This window comes from Artemia franciscana, chromosome 16, assembly GCF_032884065.1.
Source record: "Artemia franciscana chromosome 16, ASM3288406v1, whole genome shotgun sequence".
Classification (NCBI taxonomy): domain Eukaryota; kingdom Metazoa; phylum Arthropoda; class Branchiopoda; order Anostraca; family Artemiidae; genus Artemia; species Artemia franciscana.
Window position 1 is genome coordinate 4,844,558 of NC_088878.1, and position 24,370 is coordinate 4,868,927.

The window sequence follows — 24,370 nt, forward strand, 5'->3', positions numbered from 1 at the left end:
AATTATAATCTTCGCAATACCGAAAATCATATTCAAGTTCCTTTTACTCCTTGTGTAAGGTCAGACTTTAATCCTTTAATTGCGAGTTACATTGTATGGAATAAGTTGCCCGAATCAGCTCGAAGGTGCCACTCATTCGGTTTGTTCAAAAAAATTATTAAAAATTCATTGGCTTCTTAGAAATTATTTTATCTCTTTTTATATGTGTATATGCGTGTATGTATGCATATATATTTCCTGATTATTTCATTGGAGTCTATTTTATCTACAGATCTACTTAATTAATTTAGTCTGTTCAATCTATTAGTCTATTTAGTTTTGTTTTCTATAGTTTTTCATTTTATTTATACTTTCCTCTCTTCTCCTTTTTGCTCTTCTCTCTGTGAGTAAGTGATTATTTTTTTTCTTCTCTGAGTAAGTGGCTCGTTCATTTTCCCCTTTTTTACAGGCCAAAGAGCCTTTGGGGAAATAGTAAAATGTAATATTGTATGTGTGTTTCGTGATGAATAAATCTTATCTTATCTTATCTTATTACTTACTAGGCTTCTTCACAAAACTGTTTGTAATCAATCAACAAAGAAAGGACCTAGAAAATCGTTTTAAGAGAGTTTTTTTTTTGCCTTTATATTTTCGTCGTTGGGCTGTCTTGTCTTCTGATGTACTGAAAAAAAATTTGTCCCTTTGAAAACAGATTTGGTATGGCTGGCTTTGGCCTACATTTTAAAATCTATCCTCCTATATTGTGAAGCCGATTTCGCAAACACTCGAAATCGTTATTTCGATATAGGCTAGGCTATTAGTCTGGCAAATACCGGATATCTATAAGACCCGTAAGAATAGTGTATTCGAATTTGTACTATAGAATCCTTGAACTGGCAACAGGTTAAGAATTGGTTTTAAGTTAAAAAATGTTATTTTGGTAAAGAAATAGATCATAGAAGCAGAAAAGCCGCCTACCCCTCAGGACAGGTCAGTAGCCTACTTCTTGGGCTGCCCACGGGCAGAGATGTATAATTATCCAGTTCCAGTAAACTTGGTACTTACCCTAAAAAAAATCCTGTCGCATAAGGTAAGCCACGTCCTAATTATACACAAATTATCCAGTGGAAATGAACTATATGAGCTGACTGATCAGATCAGATGAAGTTATGAACTGGGAATCAAATCAAATAAACCCTTTTTCGAACACAACAATGGTCTCTTACGGGACAAGCTGCCGACTAGGTCATTAATTAGGGTCCGCTGTTGACTTCCGCAAATCAAACGAGGCCGGCGGCTTTAAAATCCCCCTTTTACGGGCAACAAAGACATATTTTGTATTTTGCCAGACAATCGCGAAAGATCAGAAACTTGAAGTTGGAGAGAGCTCAACTCATAAGAAATCGGGAGAAAAGATTATCGGGAGTCACGAGATTTTCCAAAAAGTCGGGAGATCTCCCGATAAATCAGGAGGAGTGGAAGCACTGCAGAGCTTCCAAATAGATGAGTCACAAGAAACCACAACAACCACAGCATTGGTTTACTTCCTAGCTAAGTTGTCAAATCTTCCTTAGCTGTCAAATTTCAAATAAACCGAATTATCATTCATACAAACAAAGGTCCATATACCATGGTCCCAATAACTGATATAAAAATAAAATAAAAGAAGCATTGACACTGAAGACCCCATCCCCCCCCTTTAGGAAAAGAAAACTACTTGCGCTCCGATACGAGGTCTCCTACTGACAGAAGACACAAGTTCCGATTGTCAAAGATACAGCACAGCTTAGATACCAATATGCAGTTATGAAAACTCAATTTATTTTTGGGGCTTGGAGGAGGCGCCAAGTTCAGAGCTCTATACCAAAAGCTTCTCATGGGCAAGATAGGAGTTTTCATAACTGTATTGGTATCTAAGCTGTGAGATACAGTAACTATGCAAAGACTAACTGCCATTGTAATCTAGTTTCGCAATGTTTACACGTGCAAGGAACATTGATTTCTTTTTCGTAAATTTCCCAAATCTAGCCTTCTTATAGCTCATTATCCTTCGATTTACGGAAGTTATCAAATAGTTTGTGGTAACCAGAGCCGTTCCTAGGGTTAGTGGTGTCCGGGGGAAATTACAGCCCCCCCCCCCACTCAAATGCAAGCAAAGAAGCCGAATTAAAGTGAAAAATCAGATCAAAGTGAGTAATTCCCCAACCGCGACCCCTCCCAAGTCATGGCGCCCGGAGAAACTGTCCCGGCTTCCTTCTTCCCTAGGGGCGGCTCTGGTGGCAACAAACTGTCAGGAGCAACTCATTCTAGCAGTAACCAAAGCTCTAAAAAGCCCATGATAATCTAAGTACCAAAAGAATAGACTTAAATCGTGATTAAATAAAAAAAACGAGTTTTTTCAACTGAAAGTAAGGAGTAACATTGAAACTTGAAACAAACATAATTTTCCATATGAGGGGGGCCACCCCCTCCTCAGCCTTCGCTCTATACGCTTAAATCTTAAAGTTCTGTACAGCTTCTCATTCAAATTCAACGATCCTTGTGCTTGAGCAATCTTTCTAAATTAATTTTGACAGAAAGTCAAACTTTAGCGTAAAGAGCAAGGCCGAGAAAGAAGTAGTATACAAGGAATAATTTCCGTTCGTTTTCAGTTTTAATGTCACTCCTTACTTTCAGTTGAAAAAACTTGTTTTTTATTTAATTTCTGACCGTTTTTTTTAATCATCCCAGGATACCCCCTTCCTCATCCGGGTGTAATTCCCCCGAAAACTATCCTCCCCAAAGAAAAGTCTCTCCGTGAAAAATCCCCATAAATGTCCTTATATGCCCCAAAAACTAATACTGTATGCGAACAATGGGGAAATTACGTAACTAACAAGCCTTTCCCCAGGGGCTACGGGGGTCTTGTCATTCCCGAATGCATAGTTATTCGACCTTAAACTGTGTTGAATCAAATAGACTACCTCAAATTTTGATTTGATATCTTTCGAAAAGAAGGCCATGGGAGGGGGGCTAGTTGCCCTCCAATATTTTTGGTAATTTAAAAAATGCGCTAGAACTTTTGATTTTCGTTTGAATTAGACCTCTCCGAATCTTCTAGGTACATTGATTTGATAAAGATCACACCTGATAGTAATCACACCTGGAGAAAGAAAACAACAAATAAACCAGCATTCATGGTCTTTGCTAAGAAAAACAAGAGCTAAGAGCTCATATGGCACTTGTGACGAGGTCGGAAGAGCCGAGAGCTCATATGGTACGAGGTTGGAAGAGCCAAGAGCTCATTTGGTACTTGTGAGAAGGTCAAAACCTAAAGAATCCTAAATAACCTAATGAAATACCTCATTTTTATAATCTTTCAGAATTAACCCTCGCCCCCACTCCCCCAAAGAGAGCGGATCCGCCCTTCCAACTCCCCCGAATGTCACAGGATCTGGTCGGAATTTGAAATTAGAACTTTATAGCACAAGATCCTTCTAAATATCAAATTTCATTAAGATCTGGTCACCCTTTCGTAAGTTACAAATACCTCAATTTTCAAAATTACCTCCCCCCTCCCAATTCCACCAAAGAGAGCAGATCCGGTCCAGTTATGTCAGTCACGTATCTTAGACAGGTTTCTATTCTTCCCATCCAGTTTCATCCTGATCTCACCGCTTTAAGTATTTTCTAAGATTTCCGGTCCCCCCAACTGCCCCCCCCCCAATTACGTTTGATCCGGTTGAGATTTAAAATAAGATATCGGAGTTACGAGGTCCTTCTAAATATGAAGTTTCATGAAGATCCGATCACTCCTTCGTAAATTAAATATACGTTATTTTTCTTATTTTTCAGAATTACCCCCCCCCCCCCCCCCCGCAATTGAGCGGATCCGTTCCAATTATGTAAATTACGTATGCAAGACTTTTGCTTATTTTTCCAACCAAGTTTCATCCAAATCCCTCCAATCTAAGCGTTTCCCATCATTTTGGGTCTCCCCACCCCAAACTTCCCCCAATGTCACCAGATCCGGTCAGGATTTAAAATAAGAGCTTTGAGCCACGATATCCTTCTAAAAATCAAATTTCATGGAGATCCAATCACCCGTTCGTAAGTTAAAAATACCTCATTTTTTCTAATTTTTCAGAATTAACCCCCCCCCCCCAACTACCCAAAAGAGAGCGGATCCGTTCCGTTTATGTCAATCATCTATCTAGGACTCGTGTTTATTTTTCCCACCATGTTTCATCCCGATCCCTCCACTCTAAGTGTTTTCCAAGTTTTAGGTTTCCCCCTCCCAACTCCCCACCCACATCACCAGATCCGGTCGGGATTTAAAATAAGAGCTCTAAGACACAATATCCTTCTAAACATCAAATTTCATTGAGATCCGATCACCCGTTCGTAAGTTGAAAATACCTCATTTTTCTAATTTTTAAGACTTACTCCCCCCCCCCCCCAACTACCCCAAAGAGAGCAAATAAGTTCCGATCATGTCAATCATGTATCTAGGACTTGCGCTTATTTTTCCCATCAAGTTTCATCCCGATCCCTCTACTCTAAGTGTTTTCCAAGATTTTAGGTTTCCCCCCTCCAACTCCCCCCAATGTCATCAGACCCAGTCGGGATTTAAAATAAGAGCTCTGAGACACAATATCATTCCAAACATCAAATTTCATTAAGATCCAATCACCCGCTCATAAGTTAAAAATACTTCATTTTTTCTATTTTTCCGAATTAACCGGCCCCTACTCCCCCCCCCCAGATGGTCAAATCGGGAAAACGACTATTTCTAATTTAATCTGGTCCGGTCCCTGATACGCTTGCCAAATTTCATCGTCCTAGCTTACCTGGAAGTGCCTAAAGTAGCAAAACCGGGACTTTAGGTTTTACCCCTCCAACTCCCCCCAATGTCATCAGATCCGGTCGGGATTTAAAATAAGAGCTCTAAGACACAATATCATTCCAAACATCAAATTTCATTAAGATCCAAATACCCGCTGATAAGTTAAAAATACTTCATTTTTTCTATTTTTTGCGAATTAACCGGGCCCCCACTCCCCCCCAGATGGTCAAATCGGGAAAACGACTATTTCTAATTTAATCTGGTCCGGTCCCTGATACGCTTGCCAAATTTCATCGTCCTAGCTTACCTGGAAGTGCCTAAAGTAGCAAAACCGGGACCGACAGACCGACAGACCGACAGACAGACCGACAGAATTGGCGACTGCTATATGTCACTTGGTTAATACCAAGTGCCATAAAAAAACAAGATCGCTAAAAAAAAAAAAAAAAAAAAAACAACAAAAACAATATTCCAAATTTTTATATACAGGAGCTTGAACCCTCTAAAGTAGGGTTTACTGATATGCTGAACCTGACAGTGTGTGATCTCCATTAATATTATTGGAATTCTTTGTTTGGGGGGTGGGGGATAGTAACCCCTTTTTTCAAAAACCATGCAAGTTTTCTTAGGCTAGTTTCTTTTGATGGGTAACATGAAACTTGATGAATTTTATATGTTTGGAATCATAGTTGTCTCCTCCTCAACACCTGGCTCTTTACGCTAAAGTTTGAATTTTGTTCCAACTCTTTAAAAACGACTCCTGAAACACAAGGGTCTTTTAATTGGAACAAATAGAAGCTTTTTTCAAAAGTAGTAAAAAACCTTAGTGGAAACAGCGAGGTGTTGATGAGGAGGCAACTACCTTCATATACGTACTAATTTCTGTTCGTCTTAAGTTTTAATATTGCTCCTTAATTTCAGTTGAAAAAACTTGTTGTTTTTTGAAAAATTTTTTTTTGTTTATTCGTTTATTAACAAAAAAAACAAACAAATCACACACTATAAACTAACTACACCCTAAAAGAGCACTGCCCGTAACGGGTGACAGTATTTATTCAATCATCAAGAAAAGAAATTTAAGGTAAGAAAAGAAAAGAAGAAGAAGGGAAAAGAAAAGAAAACAAACGTAAATGAATAAAACAAAACATAGAGAACTATCGGTAAAAGAAATTAGGATCTAATTCAATATCAAAGATGACTCCGAGGCTGGCTGTCAGAATCTATTACCGACGGACGATAGTTTTTATTTCATAAAACTCTTAATAGCTTTTCAGATTCTAACTACTGCTGATTCATGACAACACAAAGCACAGCTAAGTAAGTAAGCTCCTCCTCCTCCACTCAAATCCGTTGAGGGCTTCCCTCTTTCCTCCCTCCCATGATGTTCCTATTTCCTTTAAATAATCTCTTATGTTCATTCATCATATTGAAACAACCACTTGGGTTATACCTATGGTCATTACCATGGGGCATTCAATAAGTCATAAACGTATTTATAGACAATAAAATATATTACAATTACTGTTTTGATAAAAATCGGTGTAGTCAATATTATTATTATTTGAATTACTATCTATAGGAATTATCGAACATGACTCAGAACAATGATGTAATATTAGATTTGTTACAGCCAAATACAAATATGGATTTTCGAGGACAGAATCTCTGAACTCAATGAAAATGTTCACAAAATCTCAGTTTTTAAATTGGTATTCTCCAGTCACCTCAGGAAAGTTTCAATTTGCCAAAATTTTGCGAGCAGTTATATTCAGGTTTGAAAATTTCTTTTCAAACAAGATTTTACAAACTAGTTGGATCTTGTTTTTTAATAGGTCAAATATGGTAGGCTAATTATAATGCACATAGTGAGATACACTGCAGAGGGATTAACAAATATGAAGTCGAAGGCCTAAGCACTTTCTCGCTTTATACAAAAAAAAGTTTTCTCAACTCAAAGTAAGGAGAAACATCAAAACTTATAAGGAACAGAAACTATTACGCATATGAGGGGGTTGCCTCCTCCTCAATACTTCGCTCTTTACAATAATTTTTTTTAGAACTTTTAAAAAGGCTAATCAAACAGTTCGTTATAACGAACGGTAAGTAAAGAGCTATTCGGCTCAATAGTAACCGAAACTCTTAAAAACGGAATTTTGATACCAATAGATACATCAAAGAAATTAAATTTTTAATCTGATTCCAAATATATAAGTTTCATCAAATTTAGTCTTACCCATCAAAAATTACGAGCCTGAAAAAATTTGCCTTATTTTCGAAAAAAGGGGAAAACACCCTCTAAAAGTAATAGAATCTTAAGGAAAATATTACCACCATATTCAGCTTTTTATTTTTTTGTTTTTTTTTCTTCCCAAGGATGACCGTATCGACCCAGTGATCCTATAATATCGCTGGAGGGTTCATTCGAACGAAAATTGGAAGTTCTAGTGGCCTTTTTAAGTGAGCATAATAATTGGAGGGCAACTAGGCCCCCTCCCACAGTCATTTTCCCCAAAGTCACCCGATCAAAGTTTTGAGATAACCATTTTGTTGAACATCGTCGAAAAATCTAATAGCTATGTCTTTAAGGATGACTTAATCCCCACAGTCGCCGGGGGAAGGGCTACAAGTTATGAACTTAGGATTATAGTAGTTTACATATAATATTGGTTATTGGGAAGTATACAGACGTTTCAGGAGGGATTTTTTCTGTGAGGGGGGTCGGGGGTTACGTGGGAGGATATTTCCATGGAGAAATTTTTCACAGGGGAAGGGAATTTTCCAAGAAGGGCACGCCGGATTTCCCATTATTATTTAAAAAACGATCAGAAATTAAATGAAAAAACAAGTTTTTTCAACTGAAAGTAAGGAGCAACATTAAAACATAAAACGAACAGAAATTATTCCTTATATGAAAGGGGCTGTCCCCTGCACAACGCCTCGCTCTTTACGCTAAAGTTTGACTCTTTGTCACAGCTCTACTTTCTAAAACAACAAAAATTTTGACGTAAAGAGCGAGGCGTTGAGGAGGGGACAGCCCTTTAATATGCGGAAAAATCTCCGCTCACTTTAATTTTTAACGTCACTCCTTACTTTCAGTTGAAAAAACTTGCTTTTTTAATTTATTTACTCTAAATAAACGGCCCTTATGTTTCAGAGTCGTTCTTAAAGAATTGGAACAACAAGTCAAACTTTAGCGTAAAGTGCGAGGTATTAAAGAGAAGAGCTGTCATCAGCGATATATAATATAAAACAAAAAAGAAGTTAACCCGCTTACTCAAAAAATCACATCGATAAAATAAATTTTTGAATTAAAATCAGAAAATAATTTTTTTTAAAGAGTCTAGGCTTCCTCGGCTTCTTTTCACCTTACATAGGTTCAGCAAAGACTTTGTTTTCTTGTGGTTTTTGAGGTGTTTTTTTTTTATATTTGTTTTATATTGTATTTCGATTATGACAGTTGTTGAATATATGAAATATCGCACAGATTGTACTACTGTATTAATCACTGTCTTCACAATTTCCTTGTTATTTTCTTCTTGATATCTCGGAAATTAGATGAGTTAGATGAATTAACCTTCCAGAAATGATTTTTGGTGGATTTCATAGTTTCTATCTCTTCTCGAAGGTTTGTTTCCTTGTAGATTTCTAGAGGAATCTTAAGGAATTCCAAGTTCACTAATGTGTGCTTTTAAACTTCAAAACAAAATATCACAAACGATTTTCAACTGTGGCACAAGTATTAAAATAAGAGGTAGATAACTTCGAAGACCACACTGCCTTTCCATGACGAAAGTGAAACAGTTCAAAATAGGGATGATACCTCTTTATTGACAGTGAATAGATATAAAATTATTTAACTGGATATTTCGAACACATATACAGTGTTCATCATCAGCAGAGTTTTACTGCTGATGATGAACACTGTATATGTGTTCGAAATATGCAGTTAAATAATTTTATATCTATTCACTGTCAATAAAAAGGTATCATCCCTATTTTGAACTGTTTTACTTTCGTTAAAATAAGAGAGTTAGGACTTTATAATAAGTGAATTAAAGTAAGAGAATTATTTCAGTAAAATTGTAAGCCATATCAAAGTTTTTTTTTGTCTAATTTTAAGAAATGGATTTACAAATTTTTAAATTTATAAATCAGAGTTGACCAAAGGTACGAGGTTTAAAACACTTTTCGGTACTTATGTACTATACCGCCAACCCTCAAGTTGTAAAACTCGAGAACAAACCGGTTCTATCTGTTCGTATTAAGAAACGTTAAGCTTATGCTCAATGAAAACAAGTGGCGGATGACAGAATACATTGGAATTATATAATTTGAACTATATATTTGTACATTAGGGGAGTTGAAGTTAGGTTAGGTTACCTCCTCCTCCTCTAATGTGCATATACATAGCCCAAATTTGTTTCTAAAGTATTATATTTTCATCATGATTTGGTATTTTTCGTTAGGATTAACCTAAGTTCACTTCTTGAGTGTTGGCGGTATAATACATAAGTATCACTTTTCTCGTACCTCATTTGAGCAATAAATATAATTTCTTAAAGTTTCATTTTCATAACAATAAGATTGTAAAAGGCAATCAAAAGTCAGTTCTCTTTGAAGGGGGATGGGGTGGAAGTGGGTACTTCAAAATACATTCCTAGAGGATCCTTGAGGTTTATAGTCCATTCCTGAAAGTTTGATTCACATAACTTCACTATTTTTCAAGAGACAAAAGCCCCTCATATAGAATTTTACCAATTTTATTGTTCGTTACATGCAAAAAAATTGTGTACCTCAGATAGATCGGTTCAATAATTCCAAAACTAATGACTTACATTTTTAATGGCTTCAAAATTGTAAGATTTTATATACACATTTTTTCAGACTCATTAAGAAAAGAGTGTGGGTCATAAAACAGGGTTACACTGCAAAAGCAGTGAATTGCATTATACTGGCAAACACGTATGGTGTGGCTTCTGGCCTGAATTATGCGACCTAATAGCATTTAATTCTTACAAAAGTGGCACCAATACGAAAAGGTAGGCCAGGACGAGAATTTTTTTTCGATTTTTTAAAATGAAGATGCAAAAAAACTATTTCTAAGAAATTCAGGGGAAGGGAAGAATTTTTTCAATGTTTAGATAATATTGCAAAAAAGTTATTTCGCAGATCTATGGGGGGGGGTTGTTTCATCACCCACCCTACCCTCTAACTGGCAACCCTGCTATAACAGCCAAGCTAAGGCAATAAAATTCCGTCTTATTGTTTCCTGTTTTCTTTGTTGTCCTGTGCAAAACAAAAGAAGCATACAACCCCTTAATACACAATTGAAGCCATACTTTCTCTTCCATAACCAAATAGCCACATTGCATGAAAAACATGTTTTAAGTTCAATAACCTTGAGGTGTCTGCGCGATCATCATGACTTGCATCTTTTTTTGGTCAATCTACCTTTCTTAGCTCAAAATTCTTCAGACAAAAAGAAAGGAATTCCGCTTAAAAAAAAAAATTGGTTGTAGATTACTCATCCTTTCATTTAAATATTAGATTCGATGTTTTCAACCCCTGTTTACAACCAACAATGTTCCCACCAAAATTCATTAACTATTTCCTGGATTGCGCTGACCTTAACAGATGCATGGTACAATTGGAATGAGTACTAAAATTAAGAGCGTACTCAGAGGGGAAGAGGGTTTACCAGGTGTGAAACCCACCCCCTCGAAATATTTCTCTGACTGACAAACCGGTGGTAAAAATGCCCGTAAAAAGAGAATTGCTCAAAAAAAGAATTTTTTCAAAAGTAAATTAGTTTTAAGAATTGAGGTAGACAAACCTCAAACCTCGCCCAGAACAAAAGTTCTTTTGGTTAACCATCCCCCAAAAGAGTTATTTGGTTACCTCCCCAACGACAAAAATTTCTGAATCTGATCCTGCGAAAAGAACAATAACATATGCCTTTAATTGGTTTTAGATAAGTCATGTAAATCTAAGTTTATTTGAGGGTCATAAGTTCCGAAAAAAAGAAAAGACGACGAAAAATTATCAGCAACATCGCAAGAATATTGAGACTTTTAGAGAATCGGGGAGAGTCCGGCTTATTTGACTATTTTGCAGAATAGACGTTGTTCCCAAGAAAAACTACTTAAGAATCGTTATTGCATCAGTAGCTGCAACCTAGTAAAGCGCAAACAACACACCCGATACAGTAACCGAAAGTTTAAATCGCTTTCTGCAATAAACTGTCAATCAAGAAAACTTTCATTCAAAGGTAATGCAGCAATGATAACAATCATGTAGGTTTATCACAATGGTAAAAACTAATTGCGAGAACAAATTTTCGAGTTTCAAAAGACCTTGAAACTCCTCAAAAAGGGCGTCGGATTGAAATTAAAAGAGTACTGACCATTGGGACCGGCCATATCAAAACCCCCAATTGAATATTTTGAGCCCCCTATCTTGACAAAAGAAAGAAAATCACATTTCGCGTGGACAGAACAGTGATCCCTTCTCCTTCCGTTTTTAACGCACAAAGACGTTCAAAGTGTACAATATTCAATTAATCGCTATGTTGTCGTCCACAAAACAAAAGCACGTATCTAACGTGTTCACAGCTATAGAGAAGAGTGAAAACAGGGTTTTAGACTATATCGACGTGGAAAATTTTCGCGCAATCAGTTTTTCAATCGACGACTTAAATGAAAAACTGTAACAATTACCACTTATTAGATTATTAGTGTGGCTTCCTTTTGGTACAGAGGACATAAAATTAAAATAAGTAGTCTTTGAACAAGAGGTATCAAAACGTTTACTTTAACGAAAGTTCAACTTTTTATTCAGCTAATTTTTTTCAGCACTTTTTTTATTTAGCTAAAACCTCGATAAAAAACTTACGGCAAATCAGATATTTAATTATACTTGGCGCCGCGAACTTAGGAATAAAAAAAAGAAGCAATTTTTTGCAAAAACAGAAATACATTTCGGAAAATACCAGTAGTGGAAGTGGATATTACCCACTTGAGGAAATCGTAAGGAAAGACTCGTGGACATCTTTCCCATTTCTAACACGTAAAGGAAAAAAAACGATTGAGAGATGCTCCTCACGGTTTTGATAGGACGTGGCTCAAGCCTGTTGAGAAAATCAGAGCCAAATTGGCTTCGGTTTTATTGGATTGCTAGACATGCAGACGTATCTTCAGATACAACTGACCCAGGACTTAATTCGACCTCTAAAAGGACAAAAGAAGGCTGAGCGCCAAATCTAAGCTAACAGGAAATAAAAAATGGTAATGTCCAGGGTTCAATATTCCAATCCATCAGAATGCTTAAATGTTAATACGAAAAACAATCTTAGCTGTGTAATGTAGGAAAAAATATTGGGTCTCTCAACCCAGAACACCCCCCCCTCTTTCCGCCTAAAAATATAATAAAATGAAAAGCCTAGTATTTTGCATTTGAAGCCCAAAATAAACTCTTCGGCTGATGGTTGATGTAAAGGAGTCCTAAAAAGACTAGTTCCTAAATCGGACCCCTTTTAGCAGATAACCTTCCGCAAACATCCTCCCATTTTTCCCAAACAATAATTCTAGAAATGGCTCAGAAACAGAACACAGATTTCGGTGGTATAGGGTATTGTTGGGCAGTGCCCAGTCGACAAACAAGTAGCAAGTACATAGTTGACAAACAGAAAAATTTCATATTGTTAAAGGTACCCGAAGAACAATACTAGAGAGAGCCAAGGAGAACTAAATTCTTTACAAGAAAACGGTGCTTTTTTCGTCAGGGTCCTAACCAAAGAAGAGTCTTAACTCTTTTTCACTCTAAAGGAAAACTGAAATGGCATCTCCGTTTAGGCGAGGGCGAGCTGTGTTAGGTCATTGGTAATTGTAGTAATCAGGTACACAAATAGGAATCTATTTTGGGGGCCAAAAAGGAAAAATGGCAGGGAGATTATAGCAACTGAAACGCAAAGACAGGGAGAAATGCCAAAATTCTGTTATGTGGGCCAAGAGGCTTTCTTGGGAGTCTGCGAGATAGCAGTGCTTTCGGCTTCCTATATGGATGTTACATTTGAGAAAATTGAGGGGGGACTTTGTTATTTTAATGAATTTTACCGATTTAAATTTCAAAACAGCTATTTTCGAATAAATTACCAAACAAGGTATTTTTCCAAATCTAGCGGAGGGGAAAATTCTAGTGGCCATTGCCCTCCTCCCCACTGACCGGCTTGCTTGCATGCAATTACAATTTCGTCGGAATAGATGCACCTTACTTTCATGCACTACATAAAATTCCGAGGGAGGGGGTTCAATCGATATGATTTAAAATTACATATTTACTCAAATTTTTCACACTTCAATTGGGATTATCTTAGTCCTTAAAACTACGAGTCCAAACCGATGTTTGAATTACATCCCGTCCACAATATTTTTCTTTCTTCTCATTAACACGATTATAGTTTTACTTTTTTTTTCAGAATAGAGATAAGTAGGACAATGATTGCAAAACTTGTCTTCCTGGTCTTTGAATTGTTTGCTCTGCATAACTTTATCGAAGCTAATGAAACAACAGACGAGTCCAACTCGATTCTTACCACAGAGAACATGGCTTACGGTGAGTGGAATTTTCATTTTAAGAGGATGTTTGGATAAGAATGTTTTTATTACAGGATACTATTTTTCGGTATTAGTCGGTAAGTCTTACAATCAATTAAGTTATCGAGAAAAAAGAATCATGAGGCTCCAGATGGGAAAGAAAAAGAATTCCTAATAATATGTAATAGCTCCACCCACAAGGGTCTAGACCAGGTCGCTTCATATACAACAGAAGAATCAAGGCGAAGAGGGTGGACCCTTGACCGGAGTCTTATTATCTTGAAATGGTTACAGAGTCAGATGACTGGTTAAGGATAAGCATTAATAATACATATGATCGTGTCAAACCCTTTTTCGATATACGTCAAAGAGAATCTACATATTTTGATTGGAAATGGAGCAGGGGTAGCATCCCTTTAAGTATGTTTGGAAAGTTCTATAATCAGCAATTGGGACCATTAGAAGAATATTTTCTATCTTCTAGAATTTATTTCTCGATATAATAAACTAAATAAATATCCAACCCATGTTGATTGGAAAAAAAATATTCTCCAGCAGAAGCGTTTACGGTAAAACTGCAGTTTAACGGCTTTTCTAAAGGAAACAAACAAAAAGAGTACTATCGTTATATTCCTCATTTTAAGCTCTTTTCAAATATAATGGTTGTTTTTGGACAATACAAACCCCTCCCAGCGACAGTCCCAGATATACCCCAAATGATATATTTCTCCGTTGTTTTGCATCGCGATATTTTATGCCATCTTTGTTAACAAGTTTTCTCGCACTTGACCTGGTGAAATGCGATTTTGGTTCAGTGAATTATAACAACTTTGGGTAAAATATTATTTGAAATGACGAAGAAATGTGGACGGCAGTGAAAGGAAACAAAATGACCAGACAGGACCGGATAAAGGCGACGGGCCCAATCGGGCACCGCATTTGAAAGGACCCCGCGTTACTATCAAAATGAACAAAGTAAGATTTTGAAATTCAAATAAAATTGTTTATGATCATTCAAATAATTGAAAATATATATTTTTAAGTTTGCATTGCTGGATGAAAATTTATTAATGTATTTATTATTTTATAATATATACCTCATAATATGGAAAATTGATACCCGTAGAACTTCATGTCAAATATATTGAATTTTATCGGGATATTCCTATATTGGAGAGATTTTACAGTATACACTTGAAACTACTTAAACGTACGTAAAATACTATACTGATATATTGTATTTAGATGTTTAATATATAGAAAGGGCCCCTCAAAAAAAATCAATCGAGCCCCGCACCAATTCATTCCGGTCCTGTAACCAGATTAATACAAAACTACTGTAGGTTATGGCATAAAACAAGGATTTACCCTTTTTAGTATTTTATTTAGGCTATTTATGTATCCTAGGGCTATAACTTGGACCCTTAAGGGGAGGGAGGGTGCCTGGTCAGTAAAGACACGAAATTTAGAAAGATCATGAAATAAGTAATCGAATGGTAGTCAACTCCTCTTTTTGTTTTATGTTTCCTTCCGAAGATTCGCTAAACTGCAATTTTACCCAATAGGATTGTGGTTTCAAAGCCTACGGTCCAAGGAAAGAAGATAAAACCAAAATTACGGGGGGAGAAATCACCAAAAACAGGTGACAAGATGATCTGTTTTTCAAATAATCTTTTAAGCTTCAGAAATAAAGAAGGAGCATATATAGGAGCTACAAAACAGCCTACCTTTCAGGGACATAGTTGAGGCTTTGGATAATTCCTTTTACTCATCTAACTCAACTACCTTCCACCTATTGCCCTTTTTCAATTTCCAAATTTGTTCTTGCTGAGTTATTTCAGTGAAAATGCCCTATGCCGACAGCAGCCCTCGAATTACGAGTTTATTTAAGTGTTTTTTCTTCCTTTTGAGCTGCAGGGTAGGAACATATTTGTTATTTGGCTCATACCGTAACTACGGATAAGCAGCATCTATACCCCCCCCCCAATGTACAGATTACTGTTTTTCTTATAATTCAACTTTCTTTTGGGTTTTGAAGAATCCCCCCCAAACTGAAATAAATCGCTTCATAGCTGCTTGTCGATAAGGGAGACCTATCCCCCCGGTCCGTTTCCAAGTACGACTAATACATTTTGAAAGCAGAATCAACTTTTCAAGAAACTTTCCAAAAACTTTATATGGCTAAATTTATAAATAACCATATATCTACAAAAAAAAAACACGGTCAAATTGAAAGGCTGCTGACATAATCATACAAAAACGAACTTACAACTATTAATTATTTTCGATTTATTTGATTTAGATACACATTTAGCCAAAAAAGCTCAGAAAGTGACAACTGTGAGTTATCTTAATTACAAAATGAAGTATATTTCCTCAAGGTAGGCCTATGTATATTAAACATATTTCTTTGTTGTTTTTTTTTGTGCGGTTTTAATCTTCATTAAAGAAAATATCTTCAATGTTTTAGCTTTCCTATGGTGAGGACAAACTTGGATTTCAGTCCAAAATTTCTATCATTTTATAAATTCTTGTGTTCGGCAAAACAAACCCTTAAATTTTTTTCATGAGGGTACCCCAATAGTAATTTTCCAGTTGATGGCTTTGGTTAAAAAAAAAAGATACCAGAAAAATCTCATTTTCCTCCAGATTACCAAGAATTCGCTTTTAGAGAATTTTGTCTTATATAATAATGATAACATAATAATATATTATATATAATGTAGGGCTGAAACTTCTTTGTCCTTTAATGGCACCCTTGCGTCCAGTCCTTTCTTCCATATCATGGTGTGCGGTCATTCCTCTATTGTACACGAAATTAATGAGGAGTTTGTCCTAATTGCGCCTTTAACTGTACATATCAACTGACGCAAACAAAAGGTATTTGCTCTGATGAACGACATAAATACACCCTTTCATACATCTAACCTACATGACGAGCCTAATTACGGGTCTTCAACCTTTGAAAATCGAAGTACCAGAAAAATAGCGTAAATATTTCACGGATTTGCTGACGGTTACCCACTTGAGACTATAGAATCCAAAATGGGTAATACTGAGGGGCGTTTTAGGCCCTACTAGGGGCTAATGAAGTTTCCCTACGTGAATGAAACTTTCAGGAATGGATAAGCAGTTAAAATTGCAGCTGAAAGAGTATTTTTCGTTTCCTATCTCCGTCCCCTTCCCCGACTGTAGGGCATCAAATATTCTGTAGATGTTTTAAAACAAAAACTCAACTTTGTAAAATAAAATAAAAGCTTATCTTCAACTTTAGCATAGAGTCTAGAGTATAACAGTAGGCTTTGGCAAGACCGGTCCCAGAATTTCAACCCAACTTTATGTTCAAAAATTAGAACCTATTTCCTAAACTCTTTCGATCCTTGCAAAAAGGGAAGGAATGACGGTAAAGGGAAGAAAACGGCTTTTTGGACCCTTAGTAGTAGATCTGTAACTGCAAGTTTTACTCACATAGCACAAACATGCTCGAAATCCATTAGGTCAGTCTTTTGGGTGGAGTGATGGAGGGTGTACTTGAAAGCGCCTTACTGCCCTAACTTAGGATATTAATCTGTTCCTGTAAGTTTCATTCGTGTGGCGTAGCAACATTCTGACTTGCCGAAAAATCGCATTTAGTGTAATTTTCACTTCATTAATTTGTACAACGGCAGTAGTAGTAATACCAGTGGTATTAATTGGAGGGAGGTAATGTGTCCTCTCTAGATTTTTGCCCCCCCCTCACTCGACAGATCTTGAGAACTACCTTTTTTAGTATTTTCATCGACAAATGCCATGTTTTGTTATTTCCATTGGAAAAATTTGATAAATAGCCCCTCCCCCTGGATAAAAAAAAATCCGTTTTGCCCCTTGTAATTTTCGCAAAGTGACGCCATTGATACTACTTTATTAAGAGAATTTGTATTATGAAGGGACAGTAAGCAAATTACTTATAAGAAAGGACGCGGTGACCTACATAATTTAGGACCAATGCCGCATACCTTTGATCCGTATCCCAAGAGTCAGTCAGAGCATCTATTAACTACCCAAGGTAGAGTGACATTGTTGTAGGCCAAGTTGTTTTAATTTGAGATCTTGTCTTCAACATTCCTACGGTTATATTTTTCAAACAGCAGTCTTGGATACATCAGTTATGAAGCATGTAATCCTCAAATAGATGGATTTGGAGAAAAACAAAAGCCAAACAAGTTTTATTTATTAAATTGTGTCTGAAAAGACGCTCAGCTGCAGCAAACGAACTTCTGAAAATCGGTATGAAACAAATATACGACATCTGTTTTTAACCCAACATTTTATTTCAATAGTGCAACATACATCATTTATTCTTTACCGAACTTTTTTTTTCAATAGTGCAACATCTTCTTTATTTCAACGACATCTATTTTTGACCCAACATTATTTTTCAATAATGCAACATTTTCTTTATGTATTTCTTTTCTTTGGCACGAACTAGTTCACTAAATAAGCTGTTCTTTTTAGAACCCGTCAACTTCGCCCAAGTTCAAGACGGTCTTGCTGCAAACTCAATAACACTAATTGACGTCAGAAACCGTGATGAACTTGTTAATGATGGGAAGATCCCAGGATCAGAAAACGTACCTTGTAAGTATAATAAATTGAGACTTAAAGCAAGAAATCGGTAAATTTTCCAGAGCGAGGGATACCAATTATGAGTGGAAATAAAGGCCGTGAGTTTCGTGTGGTTTTTCAAAGAATAACCTAAGCCTCCTACATTTTATGAGAGATGGGGTGACAGGCCACAACTAGCACGGCAATAAGAAAGTACGCAGGTTTACTCCCCACCCCCCTCCGGAAAAAAGTTGATGATTTACGATTCCCCCATAGTTGTTATACAACTTGCCTGTTTTTGCTTGTTGGCGAATTCATCGCAACTCACCAAAAGATAAATTTCTGCTAAAGGATTTTAATAAACTTTAAATTTCCCCAAAACTGCGTATCAGCTCCGGGTAAAACTCCGATGCAACAAACTTGACGGGACCGAAACTAAAGGTTTTGAACCAGAAGTGTCTTTTCGCCGACATCTCCCAAACATTTGTTATACTTTTGTATGATTTTGTAAATAAGTTTCTTTTCTTCTTTTTCTTCTAAAAATTCGTTTTTCTAATTATAAGAAAAGACCCTTTAGGTATGAAAAGTTAAATACTAGTAACTTTTGTTTAAAATGTGCTGTCTGGTCCAAAATCTGGTTCAAAGAGCTGCCCTTTTGTGCAAAAAAGAACGTATTTGCCAGATTTTATCTCTTTTCGTCGTAACGTCATCACAGTTTGTCGGCTGAATTAAAATGTTTTAAATCATTTGTTTCAAATCGTATCAATTTTATAATTTGTTGAGGAAGGTTATTAAACGTTCCTTAGAAATTACCTGTGGATAGTTTTAGGTAGTCTTTTGATTCACTGTATGTCAAACCAAAAGCTTGTCGGCTGAATTAAAATGTTTGTCGGCTGAATTAAAATGTTTTAAATCATTTGTTTCAAATCGTATCAATTTTATAATTTGTTGAGGAAGGTTATTAAACGTTCCTTAGAAATTACCTGTGGATAGTTTTAGGTAGTCTTTTGATTCACTGTATGTCAAACCAAAAGCTCTACGGAAAATGTGGATCTAACCTACTTTCTTGGTCTATAAGTGAAAGGAAAGCTGAGATGGCAAGGATAGGTTTTACGGACGAAGTATTACATATCGTCAAATATTGCTTTTTTGACCAACAATCTGGGGCCAAACGAAAAGAAGGTCGTTCCCGAATGGGATGAGAATAGTTAACAAGAAACGACTTATAGGATATTGGAACTCCGTGGGAGGGGGAGAAGAATGAAGATTTGAATAGATTGTGACGTAGGAGGTGTGTGCGCAGTAATGATTACTTATCAATTAATCGAACTAATGTTAAGTTCTATTATTGGAATTAATTTCAATAATTGTAGAAAAAATTCAGCGCCTAAAGTCCAAAGTGTTAGAAGGGCGGTAGTTCTGATACTACCACTGAGCCAAAATGCTTCACCCAAAAGCCAACGACAGTAAAAAAGGTGTTTTTTAAACTAAGAACTTTTTTTTCAAAATCCGGCACAGTAGAACTAGCCAAATAAATCTGATTCGCATGTTCTCAGTGTCAGAAGTCCTGACTGACCGTATATCAAACATTAAGGTGTACAAAAAAAAAGAAAGAAAAAAAAAGGTTTTGTCCCACTTTCTTGAGCTGTAATGAAAGAAAGTTTAAAAAGGCTAGATCGTGTTTTACAAATGAAGGATGACATATTACCGAATTTTGTGCTTTTTCGCCATCCATCTAGGGCCAAAAAAAGAACAATTCGTCATCAGATAGGCTGTGATAAGGTATTTAAAGGAAATTGGAACTTCATGGGAGTGAGGAAAACTTTGAATAGATTGAGGCGGAGGAGGAGCATGTGTAGTTAAATTGGCCTAAGTCTGCTTGGTACCGCTGTGTGTGGTTAGTAATAGTAGTATTTGAGGTCCAAAGCGTTAGGACAGCAGGAGCATTAATTTTACGGTTAAGCCACAGCATAAGTATATATACGAACAGTAGCAAAAAGTTTCTTCAAAAATGACTCACGTTATAATGCGCTGACTGGGAAGTTCCCGGTAGGTCAGAGCAACACTTTCAGATGCTTCATCGTTTTCCATCGGATAAAGCGCTAAAGATTTGTCATTGCACGTGCACGGAGTCATGAAGAGAGGTCTAGGTTGATGTGCTTCAAAAGTCTTTAATGGAGAGTATAGGAGTTTTCGCCACTGTTCGTGCATATATTTTTGCTGTACATTCAGCCATGATTTTTCATCCACAAGGCAGTTGTCATAAAAATCTGTCCATTTTTATTAATATTACATAAGAAAAACTAGTTTTTTTAACTGAAAGTAAGGAGCGACATTAAAACTTAAAACGAACAGAAATTACTCCGTATATGAAATGGGTTGTCCCCTCCGCAATCCCTTGCTCTTTACGCTAAAGTTTTTAATTGTTTTAAAAAGCAGAATTGTGGCAAAGAGTCAAACTTTAGCGTAAAGAGCAAGGGATTGCGGAGGGGACAACCCATTTCATATACGGAGTAATTTCTGTTCGTTTTAAGTTTTAATGTCGCTCCTTACTTTCAATTAAAAAAACTAGTTGTTTTTATTTAATTTCTGAACGTTTTTGAATTAATGCATGTTTGATTTTGGCTCTCCGCACATAAATTATTAAAGTGAAATTTGCATAATAATTCTTTTTTTGGCTAAATGGCTTTCTCTTAGTTTTGATCAGACGATTTTGAGAAATAAGGGGTGGGGAAGGAAGCCTAGTTGCCTTGCAATTTTTCGGTTACATAAAAAGGCAACTATAAATTTTAATTTTTAACGAATGTTTTTATTAGTAAAAAATATACGTAACTTAAGAATTAGCTTACGTAACAAACTTTTATATTCTTAAATTTTTATTCTGTATATGAGGGGGTTTGTACCCTCGTTAATACCTCGCTCTTTGCACTAAATCGTAAGTTTTGTCCCAATTCTTTAAGAATGACCCCTGAATCCGAAAGGCCGTAGAATAAATAGTTGAAATTACTAAAAATACTATAGCATAAAGAGTGAGGTATTTATCTCCTCCTAAATACCTCGCTATGCTAAAGTATTTTTAGAACCCCTCATATGCGTAATAATCTCTGTTTGTTTTAAGTTTCAATGCTACTCTTTACTTTCAATTGAAAAAAAACTTCTCCATGTTTATTTTTCGATTTTTTTTTATAGTAATTTTAGAAAATCCTGCGCCCTTTTCATTGAATTTCTGTTCCCCCATGACATATTGCTCCAAGGAAAGATCCTCCCACATAGCTCCTTCCCCTCAACCCCACCCCCAAAACCAAAAAAATCCCCTGAAAACGCTGTACACTTCCCAGTAACCATTATTATATGTAAATACTGGCCGAAGTTTAGTTATTATGGTTTTTGACTATGTGGAACAAAATGGCTATCTCAAAATTTTGATCCGTTGACTTTGGAGAAAAATGAGCGTGGGAGGGGGCCTATGTGCCCTCCAATTTATTTGGGCACTTAAAAAGAGCACTTTTCATTTCCGTTAGAATGAGCCCTATTGCGACATTCTAGGACCACTTGATCGATACGATGAACCGTGAAAAAAAAAAAAAAAAAAAACAAATTAACACGCACCCGTGATTTGTCTTCTGGCAAAAAATACGAAATTCCACATTTTTGTAGAGGAGCTTGAAACTTGTACAATAGGGTTCTCTGATACGCTGATTCTGATGGTGCGATTTTCGTTACGATTCTATGACTTTTAGGGGTTGTTTCCCCCTATTTTTTTAAATAAGGCAAATTTTCTCAGGCTCGTAACTTTCGATGGGTAAGACTAAACTTGATTAAACCTATATATTTAAAATCAGCATTAAAATGCGATTCTTTTGATGTAGCTATTGATATCAAAATGTTGCTATTGAGCCGGGTCGCTCCTTACTACAGTTTGTTACTGGTAAATTATTATAGAACTGCTTGATTATTTTTTTTATAACAAAGTCTCACAGTACGACCAGCAACATAACTCTAATTTCCACATTCTCAGTGCCTGAAGTCCAGACTGCATTTGCCCTAGATGAATCACAGTTCAAGAATAAATACGGATTTCCTAAGCCCAAAGATGGTGACAATGTAATTATAACATGCAGAAGTGGAAGGAGAGCCGTAACAGCACTGGACCAACTTAAAGGACTAGGATACAATAAAAACTATAAGTAAGTACCCAACTCTAGATTCTGAAATTCAAAAAGCGATTTGCTGTACGACAATAATTTCCGATCAAAAGATATACCAGAAAAAAATAGCGAAAAAAAGAGGGAAAAGTTCAATTTTTTCCAATTGCTAATAAAAATTAATAATTTGTACAAAGAACCTTTTTATCGGCTTCAAAATAAGATAGAGAAAATTTATATATAAAAAGGAGATCTTGCAATATTTAAATTTTCCTATTATTCCTTTATTTCCTTTTATTTTGCAATAGTTAAATGTTCGTTATCGATATTATGCCAATTGAACAGCTACTTTTTTGTGTGATTATATCTTTGCCGTTGGTAAAAATAAATAAGTAAACATATATGCATCACAATTGAAGTATCAAGATCAATGAGAAAAATTCTAATTGTTTCCATTCCTAAAAAGGAGGGGGGGTTAAATTGGGAATTCAGTTTTAACGAAAGAAAAAACTCCATATGTGGTTTTGCAATTTTTGGTGGTAGCCAATGTAAAAAAAAAAAAAAAAACCTGGGTGAAAAATCACATTGCATAGAACACCTTGAGAAGGTAAAAATTTCTTTTGAGGGCAAATTGTCTTTCAAAATAAACATACTTATGAGATTTGGGCTCTTACGGATATAAAGCACTGCCAAATTTAACTAATTTGTTTTGCTGCTGATGCATTTTCATGGTCAACGTGGCAACACTGGCGAAAGTGTCTTGCTGCCTTAGAAACTTCGAAGCAATTAAAAGAATGTCTTTAGAAAATTACGATTTTGAGGTATGAATACAGCTAAGATGGGTCCTGAGGGGGGGGGGGGGGGGTGATCAACAAATTTATTTTGATGTCCTTGGTACTTTAAACCCTTTCAATAGATTGGTTGATCAGTTTTCATATTTTTTTTATTTTTTACCATTTAATCCTTTGTGACTACAATATACGATCTAGAATCAAGGTCGTATTATTTTTACATTTTTGTACCACATATAACTAGGACATAGCTTGCAGGGTTAGCGCCATTTTCTTTTCTTCACTTTTTCCCATGTCTACTTTTTTTTTTAACAATTTTACCATCTGAAATTACGATGTAACTTTTAGTATCATAGTCTTCCTTTTTTCCTCCTTACTTCTTTTTCTTCTTTTGTTTCTTCTTTTCCTCCTTTCTTTTTTTCTTTTTTCTTCTTCTTTCATTTTACTGTTTTTTCGTTTATAATTAAGATATGTCTTTTCGAATCAGATTCGTCACTTATTTCTTGTTTCCCCTAAATTATACCAGACCGCTTTTAATTCAAAAACTTTTTTTCTAGGATTTATTCCGGAAGTTTCCTCGATTGGGTACAAAACAACGGACCAGTAGAAAGAGTTTAAAGGCTTAAACACTAAACTGCCATTCATCCAGTGAACAGAAAAATTAACTATTAACAACATAATTTTCTCATTTTATTTGCTTTTTAATTATATGTTTTAGTTTATATGAAAAATTATAGTTTTTTTTCATTCTGCTCCTGAAGTTGTTAAGAGTTAGATTACTAAGAGCACTCCCAGTGGAGGTCAGAATTCTATGTTTGAGTTCCCGAAGATTCAAAAAGCGTATTTCGCAAGTAAAAATGCTCAATCCTAGTGAAGTGTCTTTCAGATTACTTCAAAGAGGGGGAGAATTCACTGCCTAGGCTCTGTTCATTTGAAGGAATATATTTCAAGTAAGCGCTCAATATGAGTGGATGAGGTCAGCATCTTCAATCTTATTGTGGAAAGGTTTGGAGTGTAAAATTGAAGATGATGCTCATACTTTTTCCTGGGGCGGGGAGGGGGGCTATTTACTGATGTTAAATTTGTGGTAGTTTTACGCTTGGAAGATCATTTTACTTTATTTCTGCTCATTTTGTGTTTAATGGTGCTCTTTGAAACACTTGTTTTATGGAAAAAGTTTTTAAAATTAATCTCCGAAAAAATAAGTTTCCATGGATGGAATTGTCAATTGTCACGAGCATCAAAATATATTTCCATCGGAGAGGAGGGGGCTGGACTAAGATATTTTTATCAAAAGAGTCACAATCGTTTTGTTGAACATATATCTCAAACTTTCCGGAGAGAGAGAGGGTTCTGCCTTACCATATACGTAATGTTGACAGCATTGCACGTGATGCCATACAATGTACAAGCGGCAGGCTGGTAAAAAACGTCCTTTTATGGTTGAAGTGACGT

At 35.9% G+C, this 24,370-nt stretch overlaps 2 protein-coding genes across 4 annotated transcripts in view; one reads left to right on the top strand and one right to left on the bottom strand.

The window, feature by feature from the left end:
* Nucleotides 1-24,370, bottom strand: part of LOC136036935 (elongator complex protein 1-like) — a 182,043-nt gene that overhangs the window by 132,145 nt on the left and 25,528 nt on the right. Inside the window, exon 1 of one of the 3 annotated variants that reach the window (XM_065719324.1) lies at nucleotides 9,458-9,505. The exons of the other annotated variants lie outside the window; for them this stretch is intronic. Coding sequence (XP_065575396.1) covers nucleotides 9,458-9,490 — 33 coding nt within the window. The 5' untranslated portion in view covers nucleotides 9,491-9,505. Of the gene's footprint in view, nucleotides 1-9,457; nucleotides 9,506-24,370 lie in introns of those variants that run through there. 3 annotated transcript variants of the gene reach the window in all.
* On the top strand, nucleotides 6,432-23,646 carry LOC136036936 (rhodanese domain-containing protein CG4456-like). Its single transcript, XM_065719325.1, has 5 exons — nucleotides 6,432-6,576; nucleotides 13,278-13,414; nucleotides 17,890-18,012; nucleotides 21,998-22,166; nucleotides 23,473-23,646. The coding sequence occupies exons 1-5, from the start codon at nucleotides 6,479-6,481 to the stop codon at nucleotides 23,531-23,533; spliced, it is 588 nt and encodes a 195-aa protein (XP_065575397.1). The 5' UTR covers nucleotides 6,432-6,478; the 3' UTR covers nucleotides 23,534-23,646.